The following is a 27,619-nucleotide window of genomic DNA, read 5'->3' as shown; positions in this document are numbered from 1 at the left end:
CGTTGTTGCGGGGCGGGTTGCGGGGGTGAAGCGTCTGGGGCGGTGCCCGGGAGGCGGCGGGGTCGGGTCGTTTTGTCCCATCCCGTCCTGTCCCATCCCGATGTCGTTCCTGTTCAGGAGAGGCCGCCCCGGCCCCTTCGTGAGTATCGCTCGGGGTATCCCCGGGAGCGGGGGCAGCAGCGCAGCGCTGGGCTGTGCGCGGGCGGGACGAGGGGAGGCCCCCCGGGGAAGGCGGCCGGTGCCGGGGATCGCTGAGCGGTTTGAAGGACGTGAAAATCGGGGGGAAATAAACCCCAGGCAAAGCCAGGAAGGTGTCCGGAGGCTGGTGTGCTTCTTTCCCTCGGTACCAGTCCTGCCTGGCTTATCCAGAGGTCTGGACCCCGGGCTGGATCCGGGGCTGGCTCCGCGCTGGCAGTGCCGCTCCCTCTCTTCCAAGGCGATCCTCGAAGCGCACATTCACTGCTCTAAAGTGAACTGATACAAGTTGCTGTATTAATTTACTGTTAAAAGAACCCAGCAGACTTTCCTGTAGTTGGTGACGTTAACACATAAGTGGTTCCAGTTAGTGTTACAGTAGCTACTCATAGTTGGCAGACTGCACAGCTGTGTGAGTGTAGCAAGCACCAGGATCTACCTTCTCTTAGAGGAAAACGCTATCTCATTGGAACCACTTACATGTTACCGTTACCAACTACAGGAAAGCACGTTGGCGTTTTCTTAACAGTGAATTAATGTAATGAAATTAACGTCGGGAGATTAACGTAATGAGAGCTCAGGGCAGCCGCAGGTTGCAGAGTTGCCAGCAGTGTTATCTCCCAACGCACTTGAACTATTGAACTCTTGTTACTAGAATTAAAGTATCGATCCTCTGTTGTTATCATGCTTTTTACTCTTAGTTCAGCTGTATTCCCTGATACCCTGATTCCCCGTATTCCCTGATCACAGTAAGATATCTCCAGTCACCAGCCTTTACCAAACACACCGGTGTGTCCCAGACAGACCTGCAGAGTTCAGGAGCAGTGCATTAAGATGCAGTAAGATAAGGCTGAGTAAAAATGTGGTCTTTGTAATGCACCGTTTAGTTATTTGATGTGCCTTCCTGTGAAGACAGAAGTATTTCCCATTTTGCCTCTTCATTCCCCTGTTGGAGTAGTAAATTAAAGAATAATTTGGGGTGGGGGGAATCTCTGTAGAAGAAATAGCAGGAACTTGGCCTGTTTTACTCCATCCAAAGTTGATGGATTTTATTATGGCCTCATTTATTCTGATGCCTAGAGACAGGACAAGAGGCAATGAGCACCAATTCAAACACAGACAATTCAGCTTAAACATGATAATAAAATACTGTGAGGTGCTCCAACACTGGACCAGGTTGGGGAAACACAAGATGTGACTGGACAGGGTCCCCAGCAACTCCCTCTGGTTAACCCAGCTCTGAGCAGCAACTTGTACTAGATCAGAGCTCCCTTTCAACCTCAACTATTACATGATTCCATTCTTTGTAGGGAACTCTGGTCCCACTTCTTCTGAGCTGGTGTTTAATATTATCCCTTTTAAAAAATTACTGTGTTTGCTGCTAAAACATTCATTAGATTTTTTTTTTTAATTCAGGTTGAACCTTTGACTGCAAGACTTAATGACAGGGTTATTTGTCCATCTCATACTGCTGTGACTGAGGGTTAGTTCTGACTGACAGAGTCTTGAAGAAAGGGACAAATATTGTCACTCTGAAGCAGCATTTGAATATTTTGAAAGAAGTTATTTTCTAGTCCTGTTTTTCTTGTATATATATACAGGAAAAAATGATTATGTTAAAATTCTGTTTTTGCAGATTGTGCCATATAGTGGGTAGAAAACCTCCATTCATGGTTCTCATGTAAATTACTTTCTAACCTCCATTAGCAGCTGTTCATACATGTAAAAAGTTAAATTGGAACCATTTCAAGTCCTCAGTTTGCATCAATTGCATGTCATTGTTCTTCCTTTTTACATTATTTCGCATTGTCAGTTTTTGTGCGTTTTCAGTTCTGTGGTTTGTTGTTTTTTTTTTTCATTGTAATCCTTAAAAGTCATTGTCAACTAATTTTATTTTAAATTGTTTAGAAACATATAGCTCATGGCCTGGTCCCTGCTGCCACCATAGCTCCTAAACCTGCAGTTCCCCGCACCCCTCCCCCTCGTAGTCCAAACCCTTCTCCAGAAAGGCCCAGGTATGTTCTGATTTTTTTTTTTTCCCCTTCCTCAAGTACTATAACTTACTAGAAATGCATGATTAAAAGAATCACGTGTCCTTGCTGCAGTATTTGCATAAAGCTTTTCACAAAACCAATATATTTTTAAGTGGGTCGCTTCCCCTCTTTTCAGATTTTTCTCCCACTCCTAAGTGTGCTACATATTTAGGGTAATAACCATTAGGAATATGGAACTTGTCTGAGTCAATGAAAGACAAATGGACTGTTTAAAGTTAGAGCAATTTTTAATTTGGCTGCCACAGTAGACTGTAGAGCTGCAGCAGCACTAGTGCTGTGAGTCAGGAAATTTTAGCACACTAGAAAATCGTAAATTAAATGTTATGGATTTTTTTTTTAAGTCCCATGACAGGGACTTAAAAAACTGGCATAATCCATTGGATTGGATGTAGCAATATAGGCAAGTCACATAGAAAAAAACACAAATCTGTTTTTCTTCTAAGTTGTAGTTTCTTACAGTTTTTAGTCTATATTTTCTCCATGTTTAGTTCAGTTCCAGTTGTTTTCCATGGCCTTTCTAATGTCTATAACATTCCTACTTAATCCTAGTTCATTTCTTCTTCCTTTTTGACTTCCAGTTGTTTTCTTTCCTTTTAGAGTCCTTGCCATTTCTTTGCTTTAATCTTAGTTCCTACTAGTTTTTCCTCTTCATCATATCCTTTCCCATACTCCACAGTGTCCCACAAATAGGCACTTCTGTTTACTTGTCCTGGTTTGCAGTGTGCCAACATTTATTAACAACTTCAGAGTCATCAGTAAAAGGTTCAGAGTAGGGAATAATGGAAACTAGGAGGCAAAATAGCAGGACTTGGAACACTTTTTCTACACAATGCCAGGTAGTATTGTTATGACTAAAGTGAATGCTAAATGCTGTAAGTGGTTGATGTGAATTTTAGGAAAGTAACTCAGAATATGTCATGATTTTCATGCATGTGATTTGGGAAAACCAGTAGGTATTCTGCTTTCCTCTTGGAAAGCTGCATTACAATGGCTTGCCCCATTTTGTGCTTTCCTTTGGGAGTTAATAGTTTATAACCAGTCCTGTGGGCATTCAGTGGGATTTATGCTTCTGAACTGTGAACACTTTGCTTTGCTTAAATATTGAAGACGTTTTGCAAAGGAAAATATATCAAATGTGGAGAGCACAAGAGGCCAGCAGCATTGCTTCCTTGGTTTTTCTCTGTTCTCTTGCAGGTCTGCTCTGGCAGCAGCAATCCTTGCCACAGCACTCACAGGGCGCACTGTTGCTATTCCTCAGCCTCGGCAGAGATCCCTTTCTGAGAGTGATTCCACCTCTTTGGAGCAGGAAGGGTTTGAACCATATGCAACAGTGACCCAGCTCAGAATAGGGTACTGTACACTTCTGGTTTACTGTCTCAGGTTAGAAATAGAACCTGCCAGTGATACAATTTTACCAAAGAGTTACAGCACACTCTTGCTTTTTTTCTCACCACATCATAAATTCAGTCTGAAGTGTCTACAATCTTTATGCTGTTTCTTGTGAAGTCTTCAGAGAGGCAGACTTGGATTGTACAGCAGTCAGAAATAAAATCATATATTATTTCTGCCAAGTGTGATTAACTGAGCTAAGTGACACATGGCAGATATTACAGTTACATGACAGATATTTCTTTAGGTAGAATTAGCAACCTTCTATCTCTAATGTGGCATTTTCTTTAAGATGGAGAGGACAAGGTAGTTCCAGTATTAATTGTCTGTTTTAGAGCACACACATAGGCTAGATTCCTAGATCAGACATTTGCCTCTGTCAGCTGTGTGGACTTGTGGTGTACATTGTAAGACTGATGGTTCTACTTTACTATGTTGGTTTTTTTGAAGAGTGAGCAGCAGAAAAGTGGCATTAAGTTGCTTTTTACCTGCAGGTCCACCTGGAAACCTGATGGTTGTGACAAATCTCCTGTACAGTCCCTGGAAACATCAGGCCACTATGGTGAAGATGAGGACATGGATACCTATGTCTCAGATGCTGATAAAGAGGCAGAGTCCAGCTGTCAGAGTAATGAGAAGAGGGAAGAAAGCTTTAGCACAAATGCTGTTTATGCTGTTCCCTGCAAAAATAAAAAGGTAGGATTTTTAAGTGTGTTAATTACTTTACCATGTTTTAATATATTAATGCACATGTTAAATATTTCTGATGCTTAATGTTTTCTTCTTATTCTTCAGACATTTATTCAGTGTTTATTTCCCATGCTTATTTTCGTGATTCATTTACTCTTACATGAGTTAGGTTTGTTGGTTCTCACAGATTCCCTCTCTCTGATTATTGGGAGCCTTTTCTTACTGGGAAAACACTGGTATTTTATATAATTATAATGCATCATTTATTCTTGTAAAATGCCCAATAATTTATGTTGCCATGGTACTTACATAGTAGATGATTTGTTAAGAGCACTTTACTCTTAAATGGTGAAAGCTTAGTTAATGTTTCAGTATTGTGCTAATGAGCACAGACCTTATAGGGACAGGGAGATTGGGAATCAAATGAAATAAATTACCTTGAAGATCAGGAACTTTTTCTGTGTTATAATTTTGAATTGTCTTAACCAGCAATGCACAACTTAATACTCCTAAGGCATATTTAAAGTTCAGTCCAAAATGATACAAAAATTTAACAAACAGGAAGAGGTACCTGAGTAGGAGAGAGGCAATAAAATGCCTCTCAAAAAAATGCCTCTTCAAAAAAACCAACACTGGTGAAGTGGAACCATCAGTCTTTCACATTTTGGATTTGTGGTTTGTATTGTAAGAAACCAAAAAACACCCCTAGGTGAAGAGGCAGTAGTAGGCTACAGATTTCAGAGAGATATCAAAGCACAAGGGCTGTTTTAACACTGATACCATGATTAAAATAGGCTTGTTTTGTTTTTTCATAGGAAGAGTTTCTACCATCTCCCACCTCTAACACTGACAAGAAAGAGGTTCCTTCCCATGAAGCTGAGTCTCAGGTGGTGGTGGATAAATCAACTTTGCAAATAGAAGGTAAATAAACTTACTGTTACTTCAAAATGCCATATACCATGGGGAAAGTAATTTTTGAATAAAATAAATGTAATACTATGTGATAATGGTATATCCCTTTTTTAAAAGAGCAATTAAAAATGCTACTATTTACTTAACAATAATTTTAAGTAATTATAGAACATTGAAAAGATGCATAAAGAGGGAAGATTGGTCTATATTCACTGTGGAATGACTTCCTAAATATCCACTATCAGCCGGTGGATATCTCCCCTCAGAGAGAGGGGAAAAAAAAGGTTTTGTGAACTCTGTCTTGTCCAGTACAGTCATTCTCTACTATAAATCCAGTGAATCAGTTCAATTTATGCTCTGGAAATCTGGAGTGTTACTGTGCTCAAAAACTGGAAAAAATTAGGAACTATAGAAACTACCAATGTTAAAAAAAAAAAGCTGCAGATAGAGGAGAACATTTTTAATCAGTCATGTTCCTTGTATGAAAAAATGTCATGACAGAAAACCATCAGTAAGAACTTCTGGGTTTTTTAATAATCAAATGACATGATAGTAGTGTTGCTTATCCTTTCTATAGAAGTTGAATCATTATTGCTGTCTTTTAAGGTCTAGGCCTTAAAACTCTACATCAGGTCACAGAGGATGTTTCTAGAGAATCAAGAAATTACCCTGATCGTCAGGCTCAGGTTATCACCCTAAGCTCTGAATTGTTAAGCTTCACAAATAACTTTTTTTCAATAAGTAATTTCATTAGATCAGAGACATTTGGTTTGTAACTGGACCTGTTGTTAAGCTGTTTTCTTGTAGCAATACAATATTGTGGAGAAAAAATTAAAACAATACAACGAGACCGATCTACTTGTGTCACAGTTTTATTGCATAATTGTCTCGTCTGTTCTTTTAAAATCAGGAAAATGGGAAATAATTAGTTTCAGAGCTGGAAAATGCAGTTTTTACAGTGGATGGCAGCACTCTGTAGCTATTGAACAGGAAAGAGAAAGCAGAACTGAGTCTGTTTTAAAAAATATTGTCTTTATAAGTTTTATTATTTTAGATCCCAGTGTTTTTTCAGTATTGTATCAGTGAGATATTTGAGAAGTTTTATAGAGAATAATATCCAGAAAGAATGAGTTCCTTTCATAAAACCATTTGGAAAATGAAGGCATTGAACTGAAAAGAACAGGATATATACACCATTTCTAATCCCTCTTCTACACAGTACGTGCTGCAGGTCTTGGAAGCTGCCAGAACTGCACTTGCTTTGTTCAGAGATGCAACAGGATTCAAGCCCAGTGAAATCAATGAAAATACTTCACTTGTCCTTTAGTCAAATTCTAAAATGATAACAGGAGCCAACAGTGCAGCATCATTTCTTCCCCACTTGCATCTATAGAGTGAGGGAAAGGAAGGTCTCACATCAGTGTCCTAACACCCCATGAAAGGGATAGTGGAAAATTAGTGAGCTAATGTGTGGGTTGGGGAGGACTTTCTTACATGTATTTGCAGTGTACATATGTGTGCATACATATCCTTATGAACCCTTATAGTTTACAAATAATTTTTGTAGTTACAAACAGTTTTTATTTCAGTTGACTGAAAGATCTGTTTTTCTTTAGCAGAAGACCAACATCTTGGCTTGAACTTAAAGGTAAGACTTAGATAAAGGTTGATTTATGATGTATTTTGGAAAATAGGGTGTCATAAAGAGCTGTTAGTTTGCAGTCACTTAAAAGAAAATTAATTTATTGCCACTAGGGAATCTTTTTCTTTTAGAGTACAAGAATGGCTAACCATTCCTTTTGAAGAAATACAGCTATATAGGTAAATATACATACAAAAGTTGGATTGTTTTTTTCTTGTCTTCTGTTATTTCTCATGTGAAAGAAAGAAACTGAGAATGGGACACATCACACTACAGCAAGACATGGCTCTTACTGATAATTTTCAAATTCTGAGCCTGATTTCACCACATTTTTCTACAGTTTTCCAACTGGGCCCGTCTGGCTGCTTTCATAAAAGAAAAAGAATACCCAAAAGTTTAGTTTCTCAGTTTCAACTTGCTGGAATATTATTTACAGAAATGGTCAATTCTTCCATGGTTATCATAACTTTTCCCTTCAAGTTCTTGAGCACATATGTTTTCTTTTGAAATTGTTCATAAGTTTTGACTCACTTAGTCATCAATGTCACTCAGTGTCATCACTGTGTTAAATTTCATGGCATCACATCCTTACAAAACCTCACTGCTGTTTTACAGGAACATGGAGAAAGTCTCTATATAATCATGTTCACCTCAAGTAAATACATTGGTTAAATGAGCCTGGATTTCTTTCCTGGTGAAAGAACCTTCCAGAAATGTAAAAATAGGTACTTTTATTTTTTTTACAGCAAAGCAAGAACAAAATTCTTCAACTTTAAAGAACATTTTCCATTTTGATTTATTTGCTGATACCCAGTTAGGGACTGGCAGTTCAAGTTCATATCATAATTGATTAGTCTAAAGTCTTATTTTAGTGGGAACAATATCCATCCTGTTTGGTCAAGAAGCCTTATGTTTATGGGACTTTTATGTCAGCCATAAAAAAAAATATTTTGAGAAGTGTACATTTCTTATAACTAAAAATAATAGTGACAGTTTCAAATGTCCACAAGTGACTGAAGGCAGTGATAAGTGACAAAATGATGCCAAGATGAGTGAGAAGTTTGTGTATTATCAGCAGTGAATCCAGCCTTAAATTTTGTTGATATAAGAGAAACTCCTTCTCAAGTTTTGTTTCTTAAGTTCTCCAACAGTGATGCTGTTCAGAGAACTACAGGAAGGGTGACTGTTAAAGCAAATTATCTCATATTTTATTTCTCTACTAGGAGGAAAAACCAGTAGCTGAAAATCTGATAAGTGAAAAACCTCCACCATCCCCAGGTACTTTGGATTTTTCTATGCCTTTACTACACCTCTTCACTTAATAATAGGCATTTTTATATAAAAATACATTTTTCTGCTTGTGTTTGTGTGCGTGTGAAAGTATTTTCCCTGTACAGGAGATGAGAAAGTGCTGAGTGCTCTGTAATATGTATCAAAACAACAGTCCCAGGCTTTTTGTGTTAGGTGGCTTAGACTTGTTTTTTTTTATTTTCCAATCTGAGTGACTTTTGAAGTCTAAAGTAAATGATTGTGAAATGATGTAATAAAGTCATGCTGGACCTCTCCAATACCTTAAATTTAATCTACACTGGAGGGTGTCACCATTATTAAGTGTGTCATTGCAGCTGAACTGGTGAACACACACAAGATCCATGGGCTGCCTTCCTCAATAACAAGGGATAGCTCTTTATTTGGCTTCAGATAAATCTTATTCTAAGGAGCTGTCCTGTGCTGAGTTACACTGATGCCTGTGTGCTATAAGGTTATACTGGCAAGGCTAAAATTCATTTTAATAGGTCACCTCTTTATCCCATACAGATGGAAAGGAAAACTTGGAAGTGTGAGCCATTATTACTGATGCAACAATATATCCACGGTTTTGCAGATAATCTAACATTTTACTTTTGTAAGGATTGTTAAGTAACTTCTTTTCAGTGACAGGTCATTGAAACTGTGGGAAGGAAGGTAAAGCTTTCATTGTATAGGTGATTAAAATAAGAAGGGATCAAGAAGACTGACTAGTCCATGCAGTGAACATTTTTGTCTCATCTCTCTGGTCACTGATGCTTGGGAGAGAGAGATCTGCTGACACTTTCTTTCCCAATTAAAGAAGGAATGTTTTCAGTGTCTGAGAGAAAAGGTGGGAGCTTGCAGCCACTCCACAGCTCTCTCCAAACCTCCTTTTTTTAATTCTTTCTGATCTGATCTTTTGGGAGCCATGAGCTGATTTATATTTATAAAGTATCACTCATACATCATGCTGATATTGGAAAAAACTGATTGTAATTTGCTGAAACTCATATTCTGGTCTGAACACCATTTGAATGCCTTGGGCTGTGCCATTGCAGATGTGTCTGTTCGGACAAGGCAAGCAAGGGAAAATATGACTAAAGAAAAGTTCAGAGAACTAAAACAAGAGAACTGGTCTCTGAGCAAGGCATACCAGGCTGTGGTGCAGCAGCTGGAGGGAACAAAACAGCAAGTGGAAGAACAGCAGTTGAAGCTGAAGAAACTAGAACAAGAAAACAGAAGGCTTAAAGAAGCTGCAGAGGACTCACACAGAGAAGGTGGGAGAAACACACAAGCCATTCTGTAGCTATCTGGTGTGATTCTTCTGATTTCTTACAACCTGTTCCTGTAGTAGGAGCTTTCAAGTCATTGATTTAGGCAAGTATCTGTGCAGAAGTAGTTTCCAAACTTTTGGAAAGTTTTCTACATTTGTAGAAATTTTGTCAAGGAATACTTAGATAACCATGAAAAAAAAATACTTGGTGGTTGGGTTTTTTATTATAATTTTTCATGGGATTATTCCATAACTGTATTTTGAGATAAGTTCTCTTATGATTCTAGTTTATTGAAATAAATTTTTTTTCATTACAATTAGCAAATTGTTGTGAACATTTCATGAGTGTTGATTGAACTTTCTTGTTGGATATTTGTTTTAACAGAGGAGGCAACAGAATTACTTTCTCTCAGACAACAAGCACAAGAACTGGTAGATGAAAATGATGCTTTGAAAATGGTGGTCCATCGTTTAAATGTAGAATTAAGTCGCTATCAAACTAAATTCAGGTCACTGTCCCAAGAAGAGGTGAGAGTCTTGGTTATAAAGGCAGTTTCTACTAAATTGTCCCATTGTTATTTATTTTTTGAGTTTTTTTATTTTCTCCGAGTTTATTACAAAGTCTACAAATTGCACAGGCTTTTCCTGAAATTTAAAATAAGCCTTTATCATTAAGTCTAACTTCAAGAAGCCAGTAGTATTCTCCTGTATCAGTAAGATACTGAACTTCCAGTTTTGTTGACTTTGAGTGTGTATAAGATGTGCAACACATGTAATTAGAAACATAAGCTTTGTTGTGACTGCAGTTGGTGCTTCAAAAAGCAGGAAATAATATCAGTATCTTTTTAAAAATCTGCTCTAGCATGTAAAGCTGAAAAACTTACCCATGAAAGGACCACCACCACCATGGCTGGTAAGTCAAATAGTATTTTCACTTCTCTGTTTATTCCTTTCTAAATAAAGCTGTAGAATTTCTTTACTGGAAACAAAACATTCAGGATATTATTTACCTAATTTGCTGAACTATCATAAATTAATAGAATATTCTAAATATTCTATATATTCTATATAAATACCTTCTTCACTTACCATTGTCTAGCATATAGTTTGCTTCAAGGTCTCCCAAGTTCTACTGCTTAATTGTTAATCTCCTTAACTATCAATCTTCTGCTGTTATTATTTTTAAGATGATACTAAAAGAAAATAGAATGTTTCAGTCATTCTGATGGTAGCCTATGAATTTCTGGCAAGGAGAAGGCAAATAGTCTGTGAGATTCTATGCATTTGTAATAGGTAAAAGAATTTCTCCTTGAAATGCTGATCAGATCTTACATTTCCCTTCCTCATTGTTTTTCAGAACTCTATTGTACAGGAAAATCCTCCTGCTCTGTCTTTCTAGCCATAATAGCCAGTAATCATGTACTATTTAGTTTTAAAAATGCAGGTTTGAGAAAGCAGAAATTTCTTTCCCACTTACTAATGAATCTGGGATAATTTTTTAATTAGTGATAATCACTGTAGTGTTTCAGTTTTGGTTTGTATTCATTTGCAGCCACATTCTGCTGTTAGAGCTGCTTTTTAGTGAAGTGTGCCAATATAGTGTCCAGCTGCCCTTTTGTCAGCAAGTCATATACAAAAACTGTTCACAGCTTTTAAAACTAACAATCTATAGCAGGAGAAGTAAAAAATACAGAGGAGATTAGTTTTTGTAATTAATTTCTATTTATTGATTTTTTTTTTAATTTTCTTTTAAGTTGGATATGAAGTATTTGTCACCTCTTCTGTTGGCTTATGAAGACAGAATAAGAGAAAAGGAAGATTTTATTCTTGAACATGAGGCAAGTTGCCATTTAAAATACACACTGAAGTGGAAATATATGACTGAAATTTTTTGAAGGGATTTGTCAATGCTCTTTTCTGCTTAAAATTTGAAGTGACTTTGTTTTACTTTTCCATGCATAGTTCTTGTGTCTCATCCTTCTTGACTTGCTTGTTTTTGTCAGCCTGTTCAGCTTCAGAAGTGGGCACTACACTGAGAGGTGGAAGATGGGCTCTAAGAACAGACTAAATCATAAACACAGTGGTAGAAAGAATTTACTGCTGTCATCCATAATGGGGATTCAGTGCTCTATAGAGCTGCTCTTCCACCTGCTTGTGGGTATGAAAGCATAGGCTTTCATAGGCTTTCCATAGGCTTTAAAAATAGATTTATTTCCTTCAAAAAATTAAGCCATAAAATGAGCAGAAAACACCAAGGATTTTATTACTGTAAATTCTCTGTCTTGTCCTACCATATTCAAATCCATGTCATTCCTTCTAAAAATGTTTAGTGTCATCCAGTAATTTCCAGAATTCTGTTTTTTAAATACGTATTTTAAGGATCTACGACTTGCAAAAATGTGGCACAAATCAAATATCAACATTCTTTTTAATCAGCTATTACTGGATTGATGAAACAATTTAGAAATAAAATATGCACATCTGAATTAGAGATGAGTGAGTTGTGAAATAATATGCTATTAAGTCAGGAACTAGAAACATATATGTTTGTAAAGATTTTTTTGATGTAAAAATTAAAACAAAATACTTACCTCTAAAGAATTTTATGTGAAATCCTTTGTCTTCCAGGAGGATATGAAGAATTTTAAAGCACGAGTTGAAGAGTTGGTGAAGGAGAATGAAGACCTGCATGAGCGATTAAATAAAAATAACTTCATTACCTCTACAGAATGGCAAGTTATATTACTGGAAATTAATTTAAAAGTTACTCATTATTTTGCTTATTGCATGCAAACTTTGAAGATTACAGATTCTAAGGAAAAATTTTTTTCCCTTCAAGCAAATTGTTTTGCTGAGGGGGTAATAGGGTCACAATTGCCTTGATGGAACAGTGCTGATGTGCAATGCCTGGAATCATTTTGGAGTAAAGGTTCAATATGAATGTGCAGTTCTGCACCTGAAGCCCATGTAATTCTGTCCCAGATTTTGAAGGTTACATACTTGTACAGTGTGCCAGTGACATCAGGTTTCTGTTAATATAAAATGGCAACAGAGTGTGGCGTTAGAAGAATTCAATATTCTTGAGAAATGAAACAATGCAAATGTAATGAAGTTAAGTAGTAGAAAATACTTGAGACTTAAGAACAATTTACCTAAGTGAGACATTCATAGCTGAGATGGAGAAGAGACTGTTTGTACTGGTTCATTGCAAGATGATTGTGAGCTTTTTAAGGCAACAGCTATAAAGAAAAAGAAAGGTAGAACAGTCCTGGGCTATTTTAGAATAAGTCCTCCCAGTAGAGGTTGGGCAGGAACAACACAACTGTATGGAAATCTCTGGAGAGTCCTGGTCACAGGTTTAGGTGCAGACTATCAAAGCTGAAAGGGTGGAGAGCCTCCTTTATTTGGAGCTTAGGCACATGGGCCTTTCTCACTCCAGAACTAAGGCTGAGGAAGGACAGTGTTGCTCTCTGGGAGCAGCAGGAACAGGAGACATGGAGTGTACAAAGAACTTTGTTATGGGACTCAGGGCAGTGTTACTAGAACAATAACTGGGTATTCATTCTCCATGAACAAACTCGAAGTGGAAATTGGAAGATAGTTCCTAACCAGAGTAACAGTTTTTGGAACAGCATCCCCTGTGAGTGAACATAAAAACTCTTCCTGCACCCATGGCACAGGTGGTAGTTGTGGAAGGGCTCAGGTGGCTCAGTGTCTACCTGAGGAGCATTTTGACTCCAGCTGTCTCTTCCACTGTGAAGTCTTTCTGCAGATTGACCCAATAGCACAGACTGACTTTCAATGAGCACCTGCTCGAGGCAGAATTACAGGTGTTAGTTCTGCATAGATCTTGCTAAGGAGGTTGTTATTAAGGGGTCAAAGTGTTGCACAGGTGCTTTAATAAAATACTGTGGATATTTTATGTGTCCTTGGCTGCTTATATACTGTCCACAAATTGCAAAACACTTTGGCTAATACTTCTCAACTTTTTAAACTCTTACTAGAACAGCAAATACTTTCTTAAGCTTTTTTTTAACATCAGAAAGACTGGTATTGTTTTTCTTAAAGGCTGAATTAGTACAAGTTAAAAAGCAGAGAGTTGAGTTCTCTTCTCAGGAGAGTTCATTTTAAATGCCCATCTTCCTCACAGGCTCATAAAGCTCACTGGCAGTATTTTTCTAGAGGTCAAAGCCAAGTAAATCCAAATGCTATCCAAGATTTTATCACGTTTTGATAACAAATCTGCTTCAGTTACTAGTTATGATGCTGTCTCCAGGATGACCTCCCAAAGTTGGAAATCCCTTCAAACCTTATCCATTCTAGGATGCTACACTCCTAATGCACACATACTGATTTTTCCTTCTTTCTGTACGGATTTTTTGCTTTTGTTACTCAAAGGTTTTAAACACTATGTAAAATAAATTACATTTTGATGGTTGTGAGTTCCTGTCTCCAGTAAGCTTACCATAGGTCCTGACATTGCTTCCAATAAGGGTTTTCACTTTGTTCTTTAATGAGGTGCAAATATGATTTTTAACACTGTTGAATGTCAATGGAGACAAAAGCTAACATTTGAGTTATATTTTATTTACAAGCTGGTTATCTTTGCAGGCAGCAGCTACAAACTCAGGCCAAGCTGGTCTTGGAAGAAAATGGATTGTTGATGGAGCAGCTCAAAATCCAACAAGCTAAAGCAAAAGATAGTCACAGGCAGCATGTGCAAGAAGGTAAAGTGCTTGAGTTGCCAGTCATTTGAACTACACTAAAGATGGTACTACAGGTTTGGGGTTTTTTTGTGGGGTTTTTTTGTTTATTTTCTATTGTTGTCATTTTTGGGAGGTCTTGCTTTTGTTTGGTTGGGATTTTTTTGCAACTTTATATGTGCCTAAAAGACATTGCTGAATGTTGGTGACATTAATATGAGATCAAGCTCTGGATGTCAACTGATCCTGAAAAGAATGCCAGTGTCACCTATTGCCACTAAATAACATTTTGACTTCTTCTGAAAAAGTGGCAAGAGCTGTTAATATCAAAGCATTCATTTTTGTAATTTAAGAGCACTTTAAACTGAATGAGAATTTTTCAGTGTAAAATGACGTTTCAATGATCCCACAGCTCAGAAAAGCAGCAGTCTTGAAGTTTCAGCATTTTACCAAAACAAGTTGCTTGAGACAACAAAAAATAAAATACAAACAAACTGACAAATCTGCTGTTCTATAATGCTATGAACAACTAGGAATTAACATATTAATGGTTTAGTTGGAGTTTCACTAGGTGATTGAATTAGTTCTGTTATACCCAGTTGGGTTTTTTTTTTTCCCCTCCCTAAAGCTTCAAAGTTGACCAAACAGATAGTAATCTTAGAAGGGAAGAAACAAAGCCAAGAAGAAGAGATAGCAGAGTACCAGAAGCAATTAGAAGCTTTATGTTCTACTTGTGAAGAGCTGAAAGCCAGAGTGAAGAGCAGAATAGCAGCAGAGGAGCACCTGGCTTTGGTGAATGATTTAAACAGGTATGAATTTACATGTGCATGGAGAAACAGTTCTGCAAAGCATGGACATGAACAGAGCTGCACTCTGGAGGTAGGAGGCCAGTGGAAACTTCTGCTGGTAATCCAGGAAGGCAATTACCAAAGTACAAAGAAAGGGAAAGAAGTATTTAAAAAATAATCTCTTGGTTTTTAGGGACATTTAAATTTAACAAGGATATCCCAGATCTAGAAACATGGGTAGGAGTGTTCCTACCATAGAGTACATACTGCTAATTGTACTGTATTAAATAGTAGAAGAGGAGGTATTAAAAATATCATTTTTGTCAAATCTATTTATTTCTATCAATGCTATAAATTAAATGTTTTCATTCTTTCGTTCCCATCTTTGGGAACATGTCTAAAGGATCCTGAAACTCTAAACCAGGAGTTCTGAGTTTCTGCAGTCTTTACAATATAGAAATAAGAGGAAACAGCACAACTCCAAAGTGCTGCCATGCACTGCCTGCAGAGTACTGTTTCCCTGAAGGCATTCTGTAAATTTATTTGCTTCCAAGCCTTTGGATAGTGCAAGTTACTGTTTTGTGTCCTGGGAAGTTCTCAGACTTTGTATTTTGGCATTGCTAGTAACATCTTTGAAAAAAAAAAAAAAAGGAATACATTTGGCTGCATATTTTTATAATTTAAATGAAGTGCAGTCAGAATGAATTATTTAAATAATTCATGATTTGAGAATGTCATACCTGTCTGATGTCACCACTGAACATTAAGCATTCTCAGTGTATCTTTCACACCTTTAACAGGGTGATCTTCCTGTAATTTAGCTTTTTAGTGAGGAAGGTCTGTCCATGACCCCTGTCCTGTGCTGTTGGATTTTGCAGGCGGTTGCAGGAGGAGCAGCAGAAGAAGCGCTGTGAGGTGGAAGATGTGATGGGAAGGGTCACATCACTGAGAGCTGAGAACCAGAAACTGCTCCAGGAGAAAAACAGCTGCCTGGCTGACAACAAGGCCCTGCAAACTGAAATGGAAGTGACACAGAAGACAAACAGGTCACACCACAGTCTCATTTTCTTGTACAGAAATACTTGTATTTCTAACAATAACAGCAGAAATATCTGTAAAATTGTCTGGCTTCCCATAGTGAGTGTTTTCTACCTACTGCAGAAAAAACATGTTTCCTAAACATATCTTTGTATGTTTTCATGCTCACTTTTCTGTGACTACATGCACATTGAGAATATTTCTTTACTGTAGTAGTTAGTAGTGTGAGTAACAGTTAGCTATAGCAATGAATCATTCGTGAACTGGAAATAAGGCCTTACACTATTTGCAAACCTTCTCATGCACCCAGTTGGTTCAGAGATGGGGTCACAATACTTTAAAAAATAAAAACAATATTATTGTTGTATTTCTTAAGGATTATGAGCTTGTAGCCATTGCACAAACTGTTCTTTTGAATCATTGTTACTGTTATTCAGACAACATATTGTAAAGAAAAACAGCCCCAAAAGTGGGACATGGTACTTTTGGCACTGCAAATATTGTGAGCCAGTGCTTTTTTAGCAGCATGTTTGATTGTTTGAGACTTGTGCATGTTGATTTGCACATGTGATGCAAGTTTTTAATGCCATTATTAATTCCCAATCTGTTCATTTTATAGGCGACTAAAGAAGAAAATACGTGTTTTACAACTGCAGCTGGAGGAAATGATGGAAAAAGAAGTTGTAGCCCATTATTATCTAACAAACCTTACTGGTCTGGTGGAGAAGATGGCTCAGGAACGTGATCACCTTGTATCTTTGGTAATTACCTTGAAATAATTAATATTAATTGATATTTCACACCATTATCATCCTACTGGCACAACTTGCTGTTAATCTGAATTATCAAAAAAGAAAACTATAATTTCAGTTTAAGGATTTAGCTATTTGAGTGGACTTTAGCAAATAGGATGGGAACAGCAAAAGATTTTTTCTAGAAGAGTGACTAAAAGCAACTACCCTTATTTCTGGAGTTAACATAATTCAGCCTTAATTCACATGAGCATTAGGGATGGCAGTGTTATATATCAAGCTTGTAAGACTTTTTAAACTTAATTTTAGAGAGTGGTGTTGAGCTACATGTATGTAAAAGTAGCTTGCAATCTTCAGATTTTAATACAGGTCTCTTAATCTAAAGGTAAGGCATTATCTTTGAAATGGTCTCTATGGACCTTCTCCTGTGGATACACTTGGTGGTATTGCATTTTACTGGTTAGCAGTCATTTTAACAGGCTAATTGAGAGTTTTGGAACAACTTCTCTTTAGTGGAAGTGTCTGGCATGGTTATTGGGCTTTTCATAAGCACATTTTCTTTCCTTTACAAGATCTTGGAAACAATTTCAATTTGACATATTGGTCCTCTGTCTTCAAATTGGTCCTGAAACTGTTTCACAAAACTTTGTCAAAGCTTTTTTGTCTTCTGTTGTTCAAGTTGTACACAAAGGTTGTCATCAGTATTGGGTACAAAAGAGCAGTTCATTCCTAATTCTACAAGAGGGACTATGGTGACCCAACTCAAATCCTTGTCCAGTACAAATTAGGCTTCAGGATTTTACAACTGGGCACAAATGTCTCTTAGGAATTAGGGGAATTGATTCTTAGATCTTGATTTGTGTCTGCCAACAGCAGAGAGATATTCAGACTAAATTTTCTACTGAAATAGAAAAAAACTTCAAAATACCCAGTTTACTTTGGTGCCTCATAAAGCTGTATCAAAATAACCCGTTCCTACTTTTAATTGCTAAATCTTAGCAGAAAGTTAGACTACAGGTTTCTTTTAGCAGGTACTCCAATAAGGTTTTCTAGTGGGAAGACCTAGAAAACAAGCAAACAAACAAAAAGTTAGAGGTAGACCCTAATGATTCTGAAGAATCACTACTGGTTATGACAAAGTTTAAAATGTAGTATCATTCCCCACCTCAAAATTCAGTAATGTCTAGTTTATTTACTCAGTTCAGCTACAGCTGTTAATCCTTGCCTTACTCTTTTTTAATTCATTCATTGAATTAAATCATTGAAATGCATTTCATGCAGATTTCATCCAGAAGAAGAGGGTCAGCAGAATGGTACAGCACTAAAAAATTAGCCTATATTCTTACTTATTGAGGGTTAAAATAAAATCTGTAGTAATCACATCTCCACAAAAATAAAGGGATATTATTAAACTTACTATTTCCAGGAACAGTGACGGCCTAAAACAGAGCAGCAACAAACTTGTTTAAATCAATTCTGATAGTGGAACAGTGATGATGAACTGTAATCCTGAGGTAGCAGCTGTCAAAATTGTCCTTGTATTGTACTGTATGATTCAGCTGCCTCTCAGTAAATCAAACTATCACTTACTGAGCACAAAGTTCACAGACTCCAGCAGGGCCAGGTAATTTTGACTTCTGGGAAAGGAGATGTGTCTCTGCAGTGATATGGGTAGTTCAAGGTGGTCAGACATTTTTGATTCTAAAAGCTACTTCTCTTTTGAATGCTTTCAGTGGATTTAACAATTGAAGCCTCTTACAGCTTTAAAGTTATTTCACTGTTCATAGCTTATGCATTTTCGTTTGGTTTACTTTTTACATCTGGGAATGTAGTGCCTATGAAACAGTGAAAAATGGGATCCCTACAAACATATACCTGTAGAAAAATACACAGAATAGGTTGAGTTTACAGTATTAGTATCCTTTCAGAATAATACTGTTTCACAGTATTCACAGTCAGTTGAAAAATTATTAAATAACCAGCCATTAAAGAATAATTTTCAGGACTTGTTTTCCGTGTTGGTTCTTCAGACTATGGGAGCTCAAAATGGAATTGCTGTGTCTTGCTCAGTGTCAGTGTTTTGTCTGCTCTAACATAATGATTACATTTAGTTATGTATATACTGTGTGGTTGCAGGCCAGATGTTTGGAAAATGAGAAGCAGGGTGTTCTCAATAAAATGATAGAAGGCAGTCTACGCTTAGGGAGACTGGAAGAGAAAGTTAAGGTAAGCAGTGTTTCTAAGCTAAATATTTATTGTTTTTTGGGTTTTCTGGTGAGAAAAGTCAACAGTTGTGTCAGTGTTTTTATGAAAGACTTATAGATTATCTTAAAATGTTTCTAAAAAGCAAAATAGATCCTCAATATAGTTTTCACCATTGTGTTCATACATTGCATGTCTGCCAGATCACAGCATTTACACCTGGAGAACCTAGGACTAGTTGTAAAAATACTTAAAGATTATTTGTATTTCGGTTTTGCTTTGTACTGTGACCCAAGTCCCACTTTTTTGAGGCTGTACTAATGCTTCAGCTTGAAGTCCATTCCAATTCCAATCAGAAGAATGAAAAACATATCTCAGGTGTACAGTTACCATCAGGTGCTTTCATGTGGCCAAAGGGTGGGAGGTTTAGAAACTCAGGGGATGTTCAAACATGCAGCCCAGGTAGAGAATACATTCTAGGTTATCTTTACAACTCTCTAAACAAATGCAAAGCACAGTGTGGAATTGCAGTATAACAGCATTATATAAATTTGAAACACTTATGTTTCAAAAGTTTCACTTCATAAAATATCTAAATACATGAAACACCGCCCTAAAAGAATTGTCTAATTATACTAATACAGCCATAAAATGTTTTTAACACTTTTCACCCTCATTCATGTCTATCTTTCCTACCAAGACAGTGGCTTATATTCGTGTTAAATACACATTTTATGCAATTTAATAGATCTGTATCTAAGGGATAGAGAAGAGGTTTGCATAAGATTAAGAACATTTACTTGTAGCGAATTTTAAGTGCAAAACCAAATTTAAAAAAATCCTTAACCCATCAACTATTAATGGAAATCAGAAAAAAAGCCTGTAAATAAAGTTCTTAAACACAGCTGTTTCAATTTAACAGAAGTAAGACTAATCTACTTGCAAAACCTTTTCATTATTATTGTCAGTAAAGCAGAGGGCTTAAACAGTCACACAACACCTACAAATGCCATATTCTCTTTGGTTATTGTATTAAATAAACTTTGCTAAAAGCTGGTATAATTTATTTCTTTGCTGCTTCGGGAAATCAGTTTGGTAACTGCCCTGTATCTTGAGTTTCAGGATAAACCTCTCCTGAGGTATTTAGGTGTAATCTGTCTCCAGTGATAACAGTCCTTAAAACACATTCGTTTTCCCGCCAGGGTGACACAGCCATTGATAATGGGAGTGTTAGCTATTTCTTATCTCACAAAAGGTTACTGGGCCTTGGCTTTTAGCCACCTGCAGCTATTTCCTCAAGATACAAGATAAGAAATACAAATTATATGAACCGGAGCATGGAGTCCTCAGGGTATGGGGAGAGAAAAGTTTCCTGCCTACAGCTCTGAGTTACTTCCAAGTGCCTACAGTGTGAATCTACTTTTTGGACACAACTAGACTCTTTTTCTACTTCTTAGACACAGCCAGGTTTACTTAGGTTTCCCTTTTGCTGAGTTTGTTGCCTCATGTTGCATCAGGAAGCAGCTCATCCCAAACTTACAGGACAGATGCACCATGTGCGTCTCAAAAGATTTTCTGGGGCTTCTTTTACATCACTACAATTGTTATTTGAGGGGAGGAAAGAAGGAAGGTTATGTGGGACAACCCTTCTCCACTGGAAACACATCAGACACCCTATGGATAGAGGTTGTTCCAAAAGCTGGCAGTTCCATTCCCTTTGGATCACTTCCCTCTGAACTCAGGTCATCTGTGCCTTGCACATAAAATAGATCTGGTCTTCTGGTCCAGAAGACTTTTTCATTAATTCTTTTGAAGAAAGAAAATTAATAAAATCCTGTAGTTTTTCTTTTTCATTGAGAAGTCTCAAATTAAGTCAAGGTCTGGCAGATCTCTTATTAAAGACAAAATCACAGTGAAAATCTTTAAAGCTAAATAACAGGTTATTGCTAAAATAAGCCCCAAACCCATGTCAATAATACACACAGCTTTATTACATATTTTAAACTGATTTTTTTACACAGCCTTGAAGATAATTATCAGTGATCTTAATGAAAGTATTTTTAGGTGCCATGGGAGACAGTTGGCAATGTTCTGTAGCACACAATAAAAATTCCATCAGTGTTCCCATTACAGGGCTATTCTGTGAGAATTATAGCACTTCTTATAAGAGCAGTGAGAAGATTTCATTCAGATGGTCCTTTGCTCTCTTTTGGAATGGACAATACCAATTTTACTGTTAAAGGATTGGAGAAAAACAACACGTGATTGACAGAAAATAACTTTATTGCCTCAACAAATGATCAGATCATTACATGTACCATAGCCAGCAGCCTCTGTTTGTACAAATAATGTTTTGTGGGCTCTGCAGTCAGAATTCTCTGCCAGTTTGTAGTTCAGTACTCGAGGTGAAACAGAGCTGTGGTGCCCAGGAGTACACCTTCCCCAAATGACTTAGAAGAGTGTAAATTATGTCCTCTTCAGTACCAGAGCTGCATCCATGATCATTCCTCACCTTGCTTACTCTATACTTGATGCCATGACCTTGGGCCTTTCTAGCTCTAGAGGAAAATATTACGACTTCTAGCTCTGTGTGTTATCAGCCTCTTCCTGGTGGTGATATCTCCACCAGTCTGTTTACTGCTCCCTGCTTCACTTCCAGGAACATTAATAGCTTATCTTGGACAATTCAAAGGATCTGTGTGTGCCAGCAGCCACGTCTGTCAGTGTGCCCAGAACCACCCTGACCTGCACAGGCTGCATTTTCCGTAGATGTTGTTATAATCCATCCAGAGGAGCAGGATCAGAGCTGTGTATCCCTCATATCTGGTTTCAGGCAATAAGAAAATGGTGCATTTTTGCCCTTTGTGCCCCACAGATTTTGCAACCATTCTACACACGGCTTCAGTTGGCAAAGGAGGAGCAGAGCCAAAAGAGGCAGCCATGGGAGATGAGGAATCACAGAATAGAATCAGCTGGGTTGGAAGGGACCTCCGAGATCATCAAGTCCAACCCTTGATCCAACCCCGCTGTGGTTCCCAGCCCATGGCACTGATGCCACATCCAGTCTCATCTTAAACACCTCCAGGGATGGAGAATCCACCCCCTCCCTGGGCAGCCCATTCCAATGGCTGAGCACCCTCTCTGCAAAGAAATTCTTCCTAATATCCAACCTAAACCTCCCCTGGCACAGCTGCAGACTCAGCCCTCTTGTCTTGCTGATAGTTGCCTGGGAAAAGAGACCAACCCCCACCTGGCTACAACCTCCTGTCAGGGAGCTGTAGAGAGAGATGAGGTCTTCCCTGAGCCTCCTCTTCTCCAGGAGCCAGAGGCTTGAACCATCTCAGGCAGAGTGCAGCTGAAAACACAACACTCACCTTAAACCAGAGCTCTCTGCAGCTGGGAGGTCAATGACCGCGAGATGAAAAATGGGTTTCACCAACATTGCTGGCTGCTTTATCAGCCTTTGCTGTGATAAGAAGGTCTCTCTAGTTCTCTGAAATTATTAATTATGGGCACCTACCCTGGAGAGAGCATTTCAGGGCCCTCTTGGACCTGAGTAAAGCTGGAGAATTTCTTGGCAGAGGGGAAAGTTCCGCTGTTTCCCTGTGCTCTGCACTTCCTCTGCTGGCTCTGAGCAACCTGCTGCTCAGAAGGAACTTATTTTCCTTTAGCCTCCCACGGCATTACAGTGCAAGCACCTGACTCTGCAATTTGGACTCTTCTCTGGGAATCTAAAAAGTTGAATGATGTGACTGGTTGACTTGCAGGCTTCTAATTCTTTTCTTGGATCTGACAGGGAAAAGCTAGGGAAAACCCCCTGTGTAAGTCATCCTTAAATATTGAATTACTAATGTTCTAGGTAAATATTATTATTTATTATTGTCCTATGAGCTCTAGAAAAATAAACTCCACGACGGGAAGCTAGTTTAAAACACAAAGCTATTCTTTTCCTTCCTCTTAGTATTCATATTGAACAACTAACAAAACATAAGCACTTTTTCTTGGTATGTACTGCTAAATATGACTGTTGGACAAGTGCTAAGCAACAGGTGCTGTAATGTGTAGCTTTGCATCTTGGAAAATAAACCCTTTCTTGCAGCTAATTCTGTTCACTCCTAAGACAAACATGCAGCATGGTATTCACTGTACACACCAGTTTTATATACTGAACAAAATGAAGTTTAGTACCTTTGAATTAACAAACAGGTTAAAAAAAATCCATAATGCAACCCACCTGACAGATTTAAGCAGGGCAGGACTGATGTAAAATTAAACTCCAAATCAGTGTCTCCAGCTCTTTCTTCTGTTGGTAGTGACTTGTCCTTATTTCTCCCACAATCCCATTTCCCCTATTATCTTTACCCCTTACAGGTGTATAAAAAGAAAGCAGCTGGGAAGCTTGGAGATATCAATCTGAAGATGACTGAGCAGGAGAAGGAATTTGCTGGGAAGACTGCTTGGTATGAGCAGGAAATGAAGCACCTCCAGCGTCTGCTGCAAGACAAGCAGGAAACCCTGGATGAAGTGCTGGAGCAGAAGAGGTGAGTGAGGCACAGGGGGGAACTGCTGTTCTTAAGACTTCTTCTTAAGAAGAGTATCAACCTGAGCCTAATCTTTGATGATTTGAGGGGCTTCTATAAATCAAGATATGTGTTAGTTTATAAATAAACTAAAGTCTTCTGCTAAAGGCTGAACACTTGCCCATCCACACTCCTCACCAGTTTTCAGAATAGTAGGAAATGAAAGGAATCTCGTGATTACACATAAGATTTTTGTTTCCTTTTGCATCTGTCTTGCTGAGTAATCCTCAGAGTCATCAGTCTCACGTACCTTCCCTTAAATAAGCTACGCTGCATGTTTGAGATATAAAAGCTGATGATGTGGTCCTTGAGTAAAAAAAACAGGGTCATAAATACTTCCAGTCTTATTTCACAGGACACTTCTATTATGAGTTTACTAGGTCAGAGTTTATTGCCTAAGTGTTCTGCAGAGAAACAGCCCTTGGAGATAGTTACAGCTGCTGTGCTTTGGCTGGAGAACGCGGGTGTGAAAGTGCCTCAGACTGTCCTCGGGAGAGGGTCAACAGCAAAAAACCTCTGCAGCTGTGCACAGGCAAGGGAGAGGAGCTGTCTTACCTGGGGGGTGACATATAACGTTGTAACCATGATAAAAATTGTTGATCTTTGTTATAAGGAATATTTAAATAAACTCTCACAGGAGAGATGAAAATTAGTTCTTGAGTCGGCAGCCCAAATATAAGATTAAGGCTGAATTAATTTGGTTTAGTAAGGGCAGAAAGCTCTGTCTTTTGTAAAGAAGAATCTGCTTTCAGAAGCTGTTTCTGTTAACTTTCATCCTCAAACATCAATCAGTACAGCATTGGCATTTTGTTTACTCTCAACAAGGTATAGAGCCTTACATTTTGGCTAGGTTGGAGTTGAATGGAATTTTTATTTTTACGTATTTAAGTAATAACAGCCTACATTAATAACAAACAAACTTAATGCTTTTTGCCTGAAGACATCTGGAAACAGCACATGTATCTAAACTGAGCATGTATCTAGTTTTAAATGCCAAGTGGTGAGGACTTGTGTTTGAAGAGGTGAACTGGCTGTATGGGCAGGGAAATATTAGTGTCAAGAAAAAAGCCCAGACCATCAGCAGCTGTAGTAACCAAATTGCTCTGTAATCCAAGTTTGTAAGGGAAGGGAGGCTGTGACTAATAAGAATGAAGACACCCCCTCCCTAGCCCATTCTGCTGGATGCATTTTTAGGTTTTGGTGGGGTCAGAATTTTCGGGTGAAAACCATGCAGAGACAAAACCTGCACTTGGGATGCAGCTGCTTCTCCTCAGCTCACCTGAAAACCAGCTGAACTATGAAGCAGGATATTGAGCCACACTGAGAAGCCTCACCTGTGACTGTGGAGTGCTGTGTGTGCTTCCTGAACAACAATATGCTGTGACTGCTCACTCCAGAGCAAAGTCAGTGAGTGCTCTCTGGCTCTGCATCTCTCAGATCTCTTTAAAAACTAATCCTCCAAGAAGAGTTCAGATACCCCACTGTCTCTAAAGGCATCTGTTTTCCTTGCTACTCAAGTAATTTGAACCATGTGGACACTTTTAAAACCAGTTTTTTTGAACTAATGTTTTTTCTAAAATCAGTTGAACTGAAGATGAGCACCCTGTTGGTCAGGCATGCTGACAGCATTAAACTACAATTCAGAACTTGCTGATCTTTAGTTTCGTCATCTTCAAAAAAGTCTTGGTTTTAGAAATTAGAGGATGAACTAAAGCTTGGGTTGTGTTCTGCACTACAGTAACAGTAAACCAGATTAAGCTCTTGTGTATTAATTGTTGACCATGAGGGTGCTGTGCACGGTGCCTGCAGACTCCAGTTGGAGACCAGGGGCAACAGGGAACAGGAGCTTGACCTATCAAGATATAAAAGTTCATTTGAAAACATTCCAAAATCACAATACAGAGAGCCAGGGTCAACCAATGGGTGACACTGAGACCTGCTAGTTGGGGGAGCAAATTCAGTCTTTGTGCCTCACATCTTCCCCAGATGTAGGCTGAGGAGAATGATAATTGCCTTTGTAAAGCATTTTGAAGCATATTCCAAGCACTGGTAAATATTAGACACTCTCATCCTGTCTCAAGGAGAAATATACTTCCTGAGAGCAAAGTCATCTACAGTTTTGGTGTTTTAAAAATGAGAGATTGCTTCTCAATAGCTTTTTAGCAACTTGGCAGAAATGGAAAGGTCCAACTAATTAACTGTGGCCTCTCACATTCTTGGGCAGAGTCTTAGACTACTTTTAGCACTTGTACTGCTTTCACCTGCTGCCTTTTGCTTTAATTCCATTTTCAATGGTTACTGATCTCCTCCACCACCAAAAGTTCATTCCAAGCAATATATGCAAGAATAATCTAAAGCCCTTCTCTACGAGGTTTTTTTTCTTCTTCCATCTGTATATCAAGTCATAAGGTGAAACACAGAGTGGGCAGGGACTATGGCTGGGCCACTTTTCACCACTTCATTCTCAGGGTGATCAGTCACAAAGGGCTCTCAACACATTTATGTTGTGCATTGATTTGTTTCTCATTTTTAGAGCCTGGTATTGGGGAGAATTTGTGTAGAAGGGTAGCTCTGTCCAGTGCTTCAGGTAGTGCCCTGAAGGGACTGTATTAGTCTATATAGCATTCAAATTTGTGTGCTCATTTTCCATGCAACAGCTTTGCTTTCCACCTCAATTATCTTGATATCCTTATTTTTTTGTACTTTGATACATACTAGAAATAAGTCAGGGGAAACCCAAGAGCTTAACCTTGATCTAACATAACTTACTAAAATAAAAAGCCTGTGCTGGAATACACTGTATTATTAAATCATGTTGACTTCCATGCTTAAAAAATAACCTATTCTTGAGAAAGATGCTAAACAATTCATTCATTTATGCTTGGGCATCAGAGAAATGAATCTGTGAGGTTGTAATGCTTTAAGGACTGTCCTCTAGCTTTGTCTCCCCTCCTAGTTTACCCCACCTTTGTTTGGCTGCCACAAAGAGGCATTAGCTGAGACTTGATCCAAGTTGTTGCATGGGTCCAAGTGTTTCTTTTCTGGTCATATCCTCTCTAGCATTACATTTAGTGGGCTTTTTCAAAAGCAAAATAGGCATGAATTTTAATCAGGTAATTTCAAGCACTTAAATACAGGCCATTTCTAATTTGCTTATCCACATACTGTAATTCTCTTCTGCTGAAACGTTGTTAAAATTAGGATTTCTCTTCGTTTTTTTCCCCTAGGAAAACAGAAGGGGAACTTGAAATCATTTGGGAAGCCACAACCAAAGAAAACAGGAGAATGAGAGAACTCTTACATAAATCCCTGAGGAAGAACACCATGTGGAATGCTGGCACAGCTCATGAGCCACACTTTGATGAAAGCTCTCAGAAGGACCTAGTTTACAGAGATGATTTTAGCTATTGTGATGTGAAGACTTCATCCCCTACTAAGAATGAATTTCAAGAAGAGTCTCAGTGATAAGGATCTGCATCTCATCCAAAAAAGAGAACTCAGTGCCTTAATTTGACTTTCTCAGTGACACAAGATATGATGGAACATTTCCCCCCTTCAAAATGACTGGATTTTTAAGGTCATACCAGTGACAACAGCATATTCTCCAGCTGTGCCATCAACAGGGTAAATCTAGCCTGAAATATGACTTTAATACTTGAAGAAAAGGCTATTCCTTGTTAAGACAAAATGTGATACAGCTTTAAGTTAACATGAAAAGACAAGTAACCAGTTAACAGGATAAAATTTGACTGTGGAGCAGCCAGGACTGAAGCATCCTCCTGATAACTGGTGGTGCCTGAATGCACAACTGTCCACTCCACAGGTTTACAGGAGCCCAGGTGTTGGGAAGCTCCTGCTGGAGTTCTACCAAGGGGATGAGTTGCCAGCACAGGGTGCAGTTCTCCAGATTGTCTTGTTCCTTCTGCTTCAAAAGCCACCTTTTTTCCAGAGCATTCTCTGCAGCAGTGACAGCCTTTAGATTATTGATGCCTATTTGTCCGAGCTTTCATAAATGCTGATTTTTCACAATTTTGCACATCAGCTTTGTAGTACTATCTATTAGTATGAAATAACTTTATTTTGGATTTACTTATGACTTGCTGGATCAGCT

At 38.2% G+C, this 27,619-nt stretch overlaps 1 protein-coding gene across 3 annotated transcripts; it reads left to right on the top strand.

The window, feature by feature from the left end:
- CEP89 (centrosomal protein 89) lies at positions 1–27,537 on the top strand. 3 transcript variants are annotated; one of them, XM_064671277.1, is made up of 19 exons: positions 1–139; positions 2,104–2,210; positions 3,444–3,599; positions 4,133–4,334; positions 5,144–5,249; positions 6,860–6,888; positions 8,106–8,160; positions 9,231–9,449; positions 9,831–9,973; positions 10,308–10,358; positions 11,200–11,283; positions 12,074–12,181; positions 14,061–14,172; positions 14,777–14,957; positions 15,815–15,982; positions 16,594–16,735; positions 18,863–18,952; positions 23,300–23,469; positions 26,736–27,537. In XM_064671277.1, exons 1-19 carry the CDS (start codon positions 101–103, stop codon positions 26,971–26,973), a joined length of 2,400 nt encoding a protein of 799 aa, XP_064527347.1. In that variant the 5' UTR covers positions 1–100; the 3' UTR covers positions 26,974–27,537. The 3 variants fall into 3 exon arrangements, with proteins under 3 accessions (XP_064527347.1, XP_064527346.1, XP_064527348.1); XM_064671276.1 differs by having other exon boundaries at positions 6,857–6,888; XM_064671278.1 differs by lacking the exon at positions 2,104–2,210 and having other exon boundaries at positions 33–139; positions 6,857–6,888.
- The last annotated feature ends 82 nt before the right edge of the window (positions 27,538–27,619 follow it).

This window comes from Pseudopipra pipra, chromosome 14 (assembly GCF_036250125.1).
Source record: "Pseudopipra pipra isolate bDixPip1 chromosome 14, bDixPip1.hap1, whole genome shotgun sequence".
Taxonomy (NCBI): domain Eukaryota; kingdom Metazoa; phylum Chordata; class Aves; order Passeriformes; family Pipridae; genus Pseudopipra; species Pseudopipra pipra.
Note: the sequence above shows the minus strand (reverse complement) of the source record. Positions and strands in the feature narration are given on the sequence as shown.

Excerpts from the sequence above, each read along its gene's own strand:
- CEP89 (XM_064671276.1), top strand. The coding sequence starts at position 101 with ATGTCGTTCCTGTTCAGGAGAGGCCGCCCCGGCCCCTTC. Across the intron at positions 9,450-9,830 it reads AGAGGACTCACACAGAGAAG|AGGAGGCAACAGAATTACTT; the intron begins GTGGGAGAAACA and ends TTGTTTTAACAG. Across the intron at positions 23,470-26,735 it reads GAAGTGCTGGAGCAGAAGAG|GAAAACAGAAGGGGAACTTG; the intron begins GTGAGTGAGGCA and ends TTTTTCCCCTAG.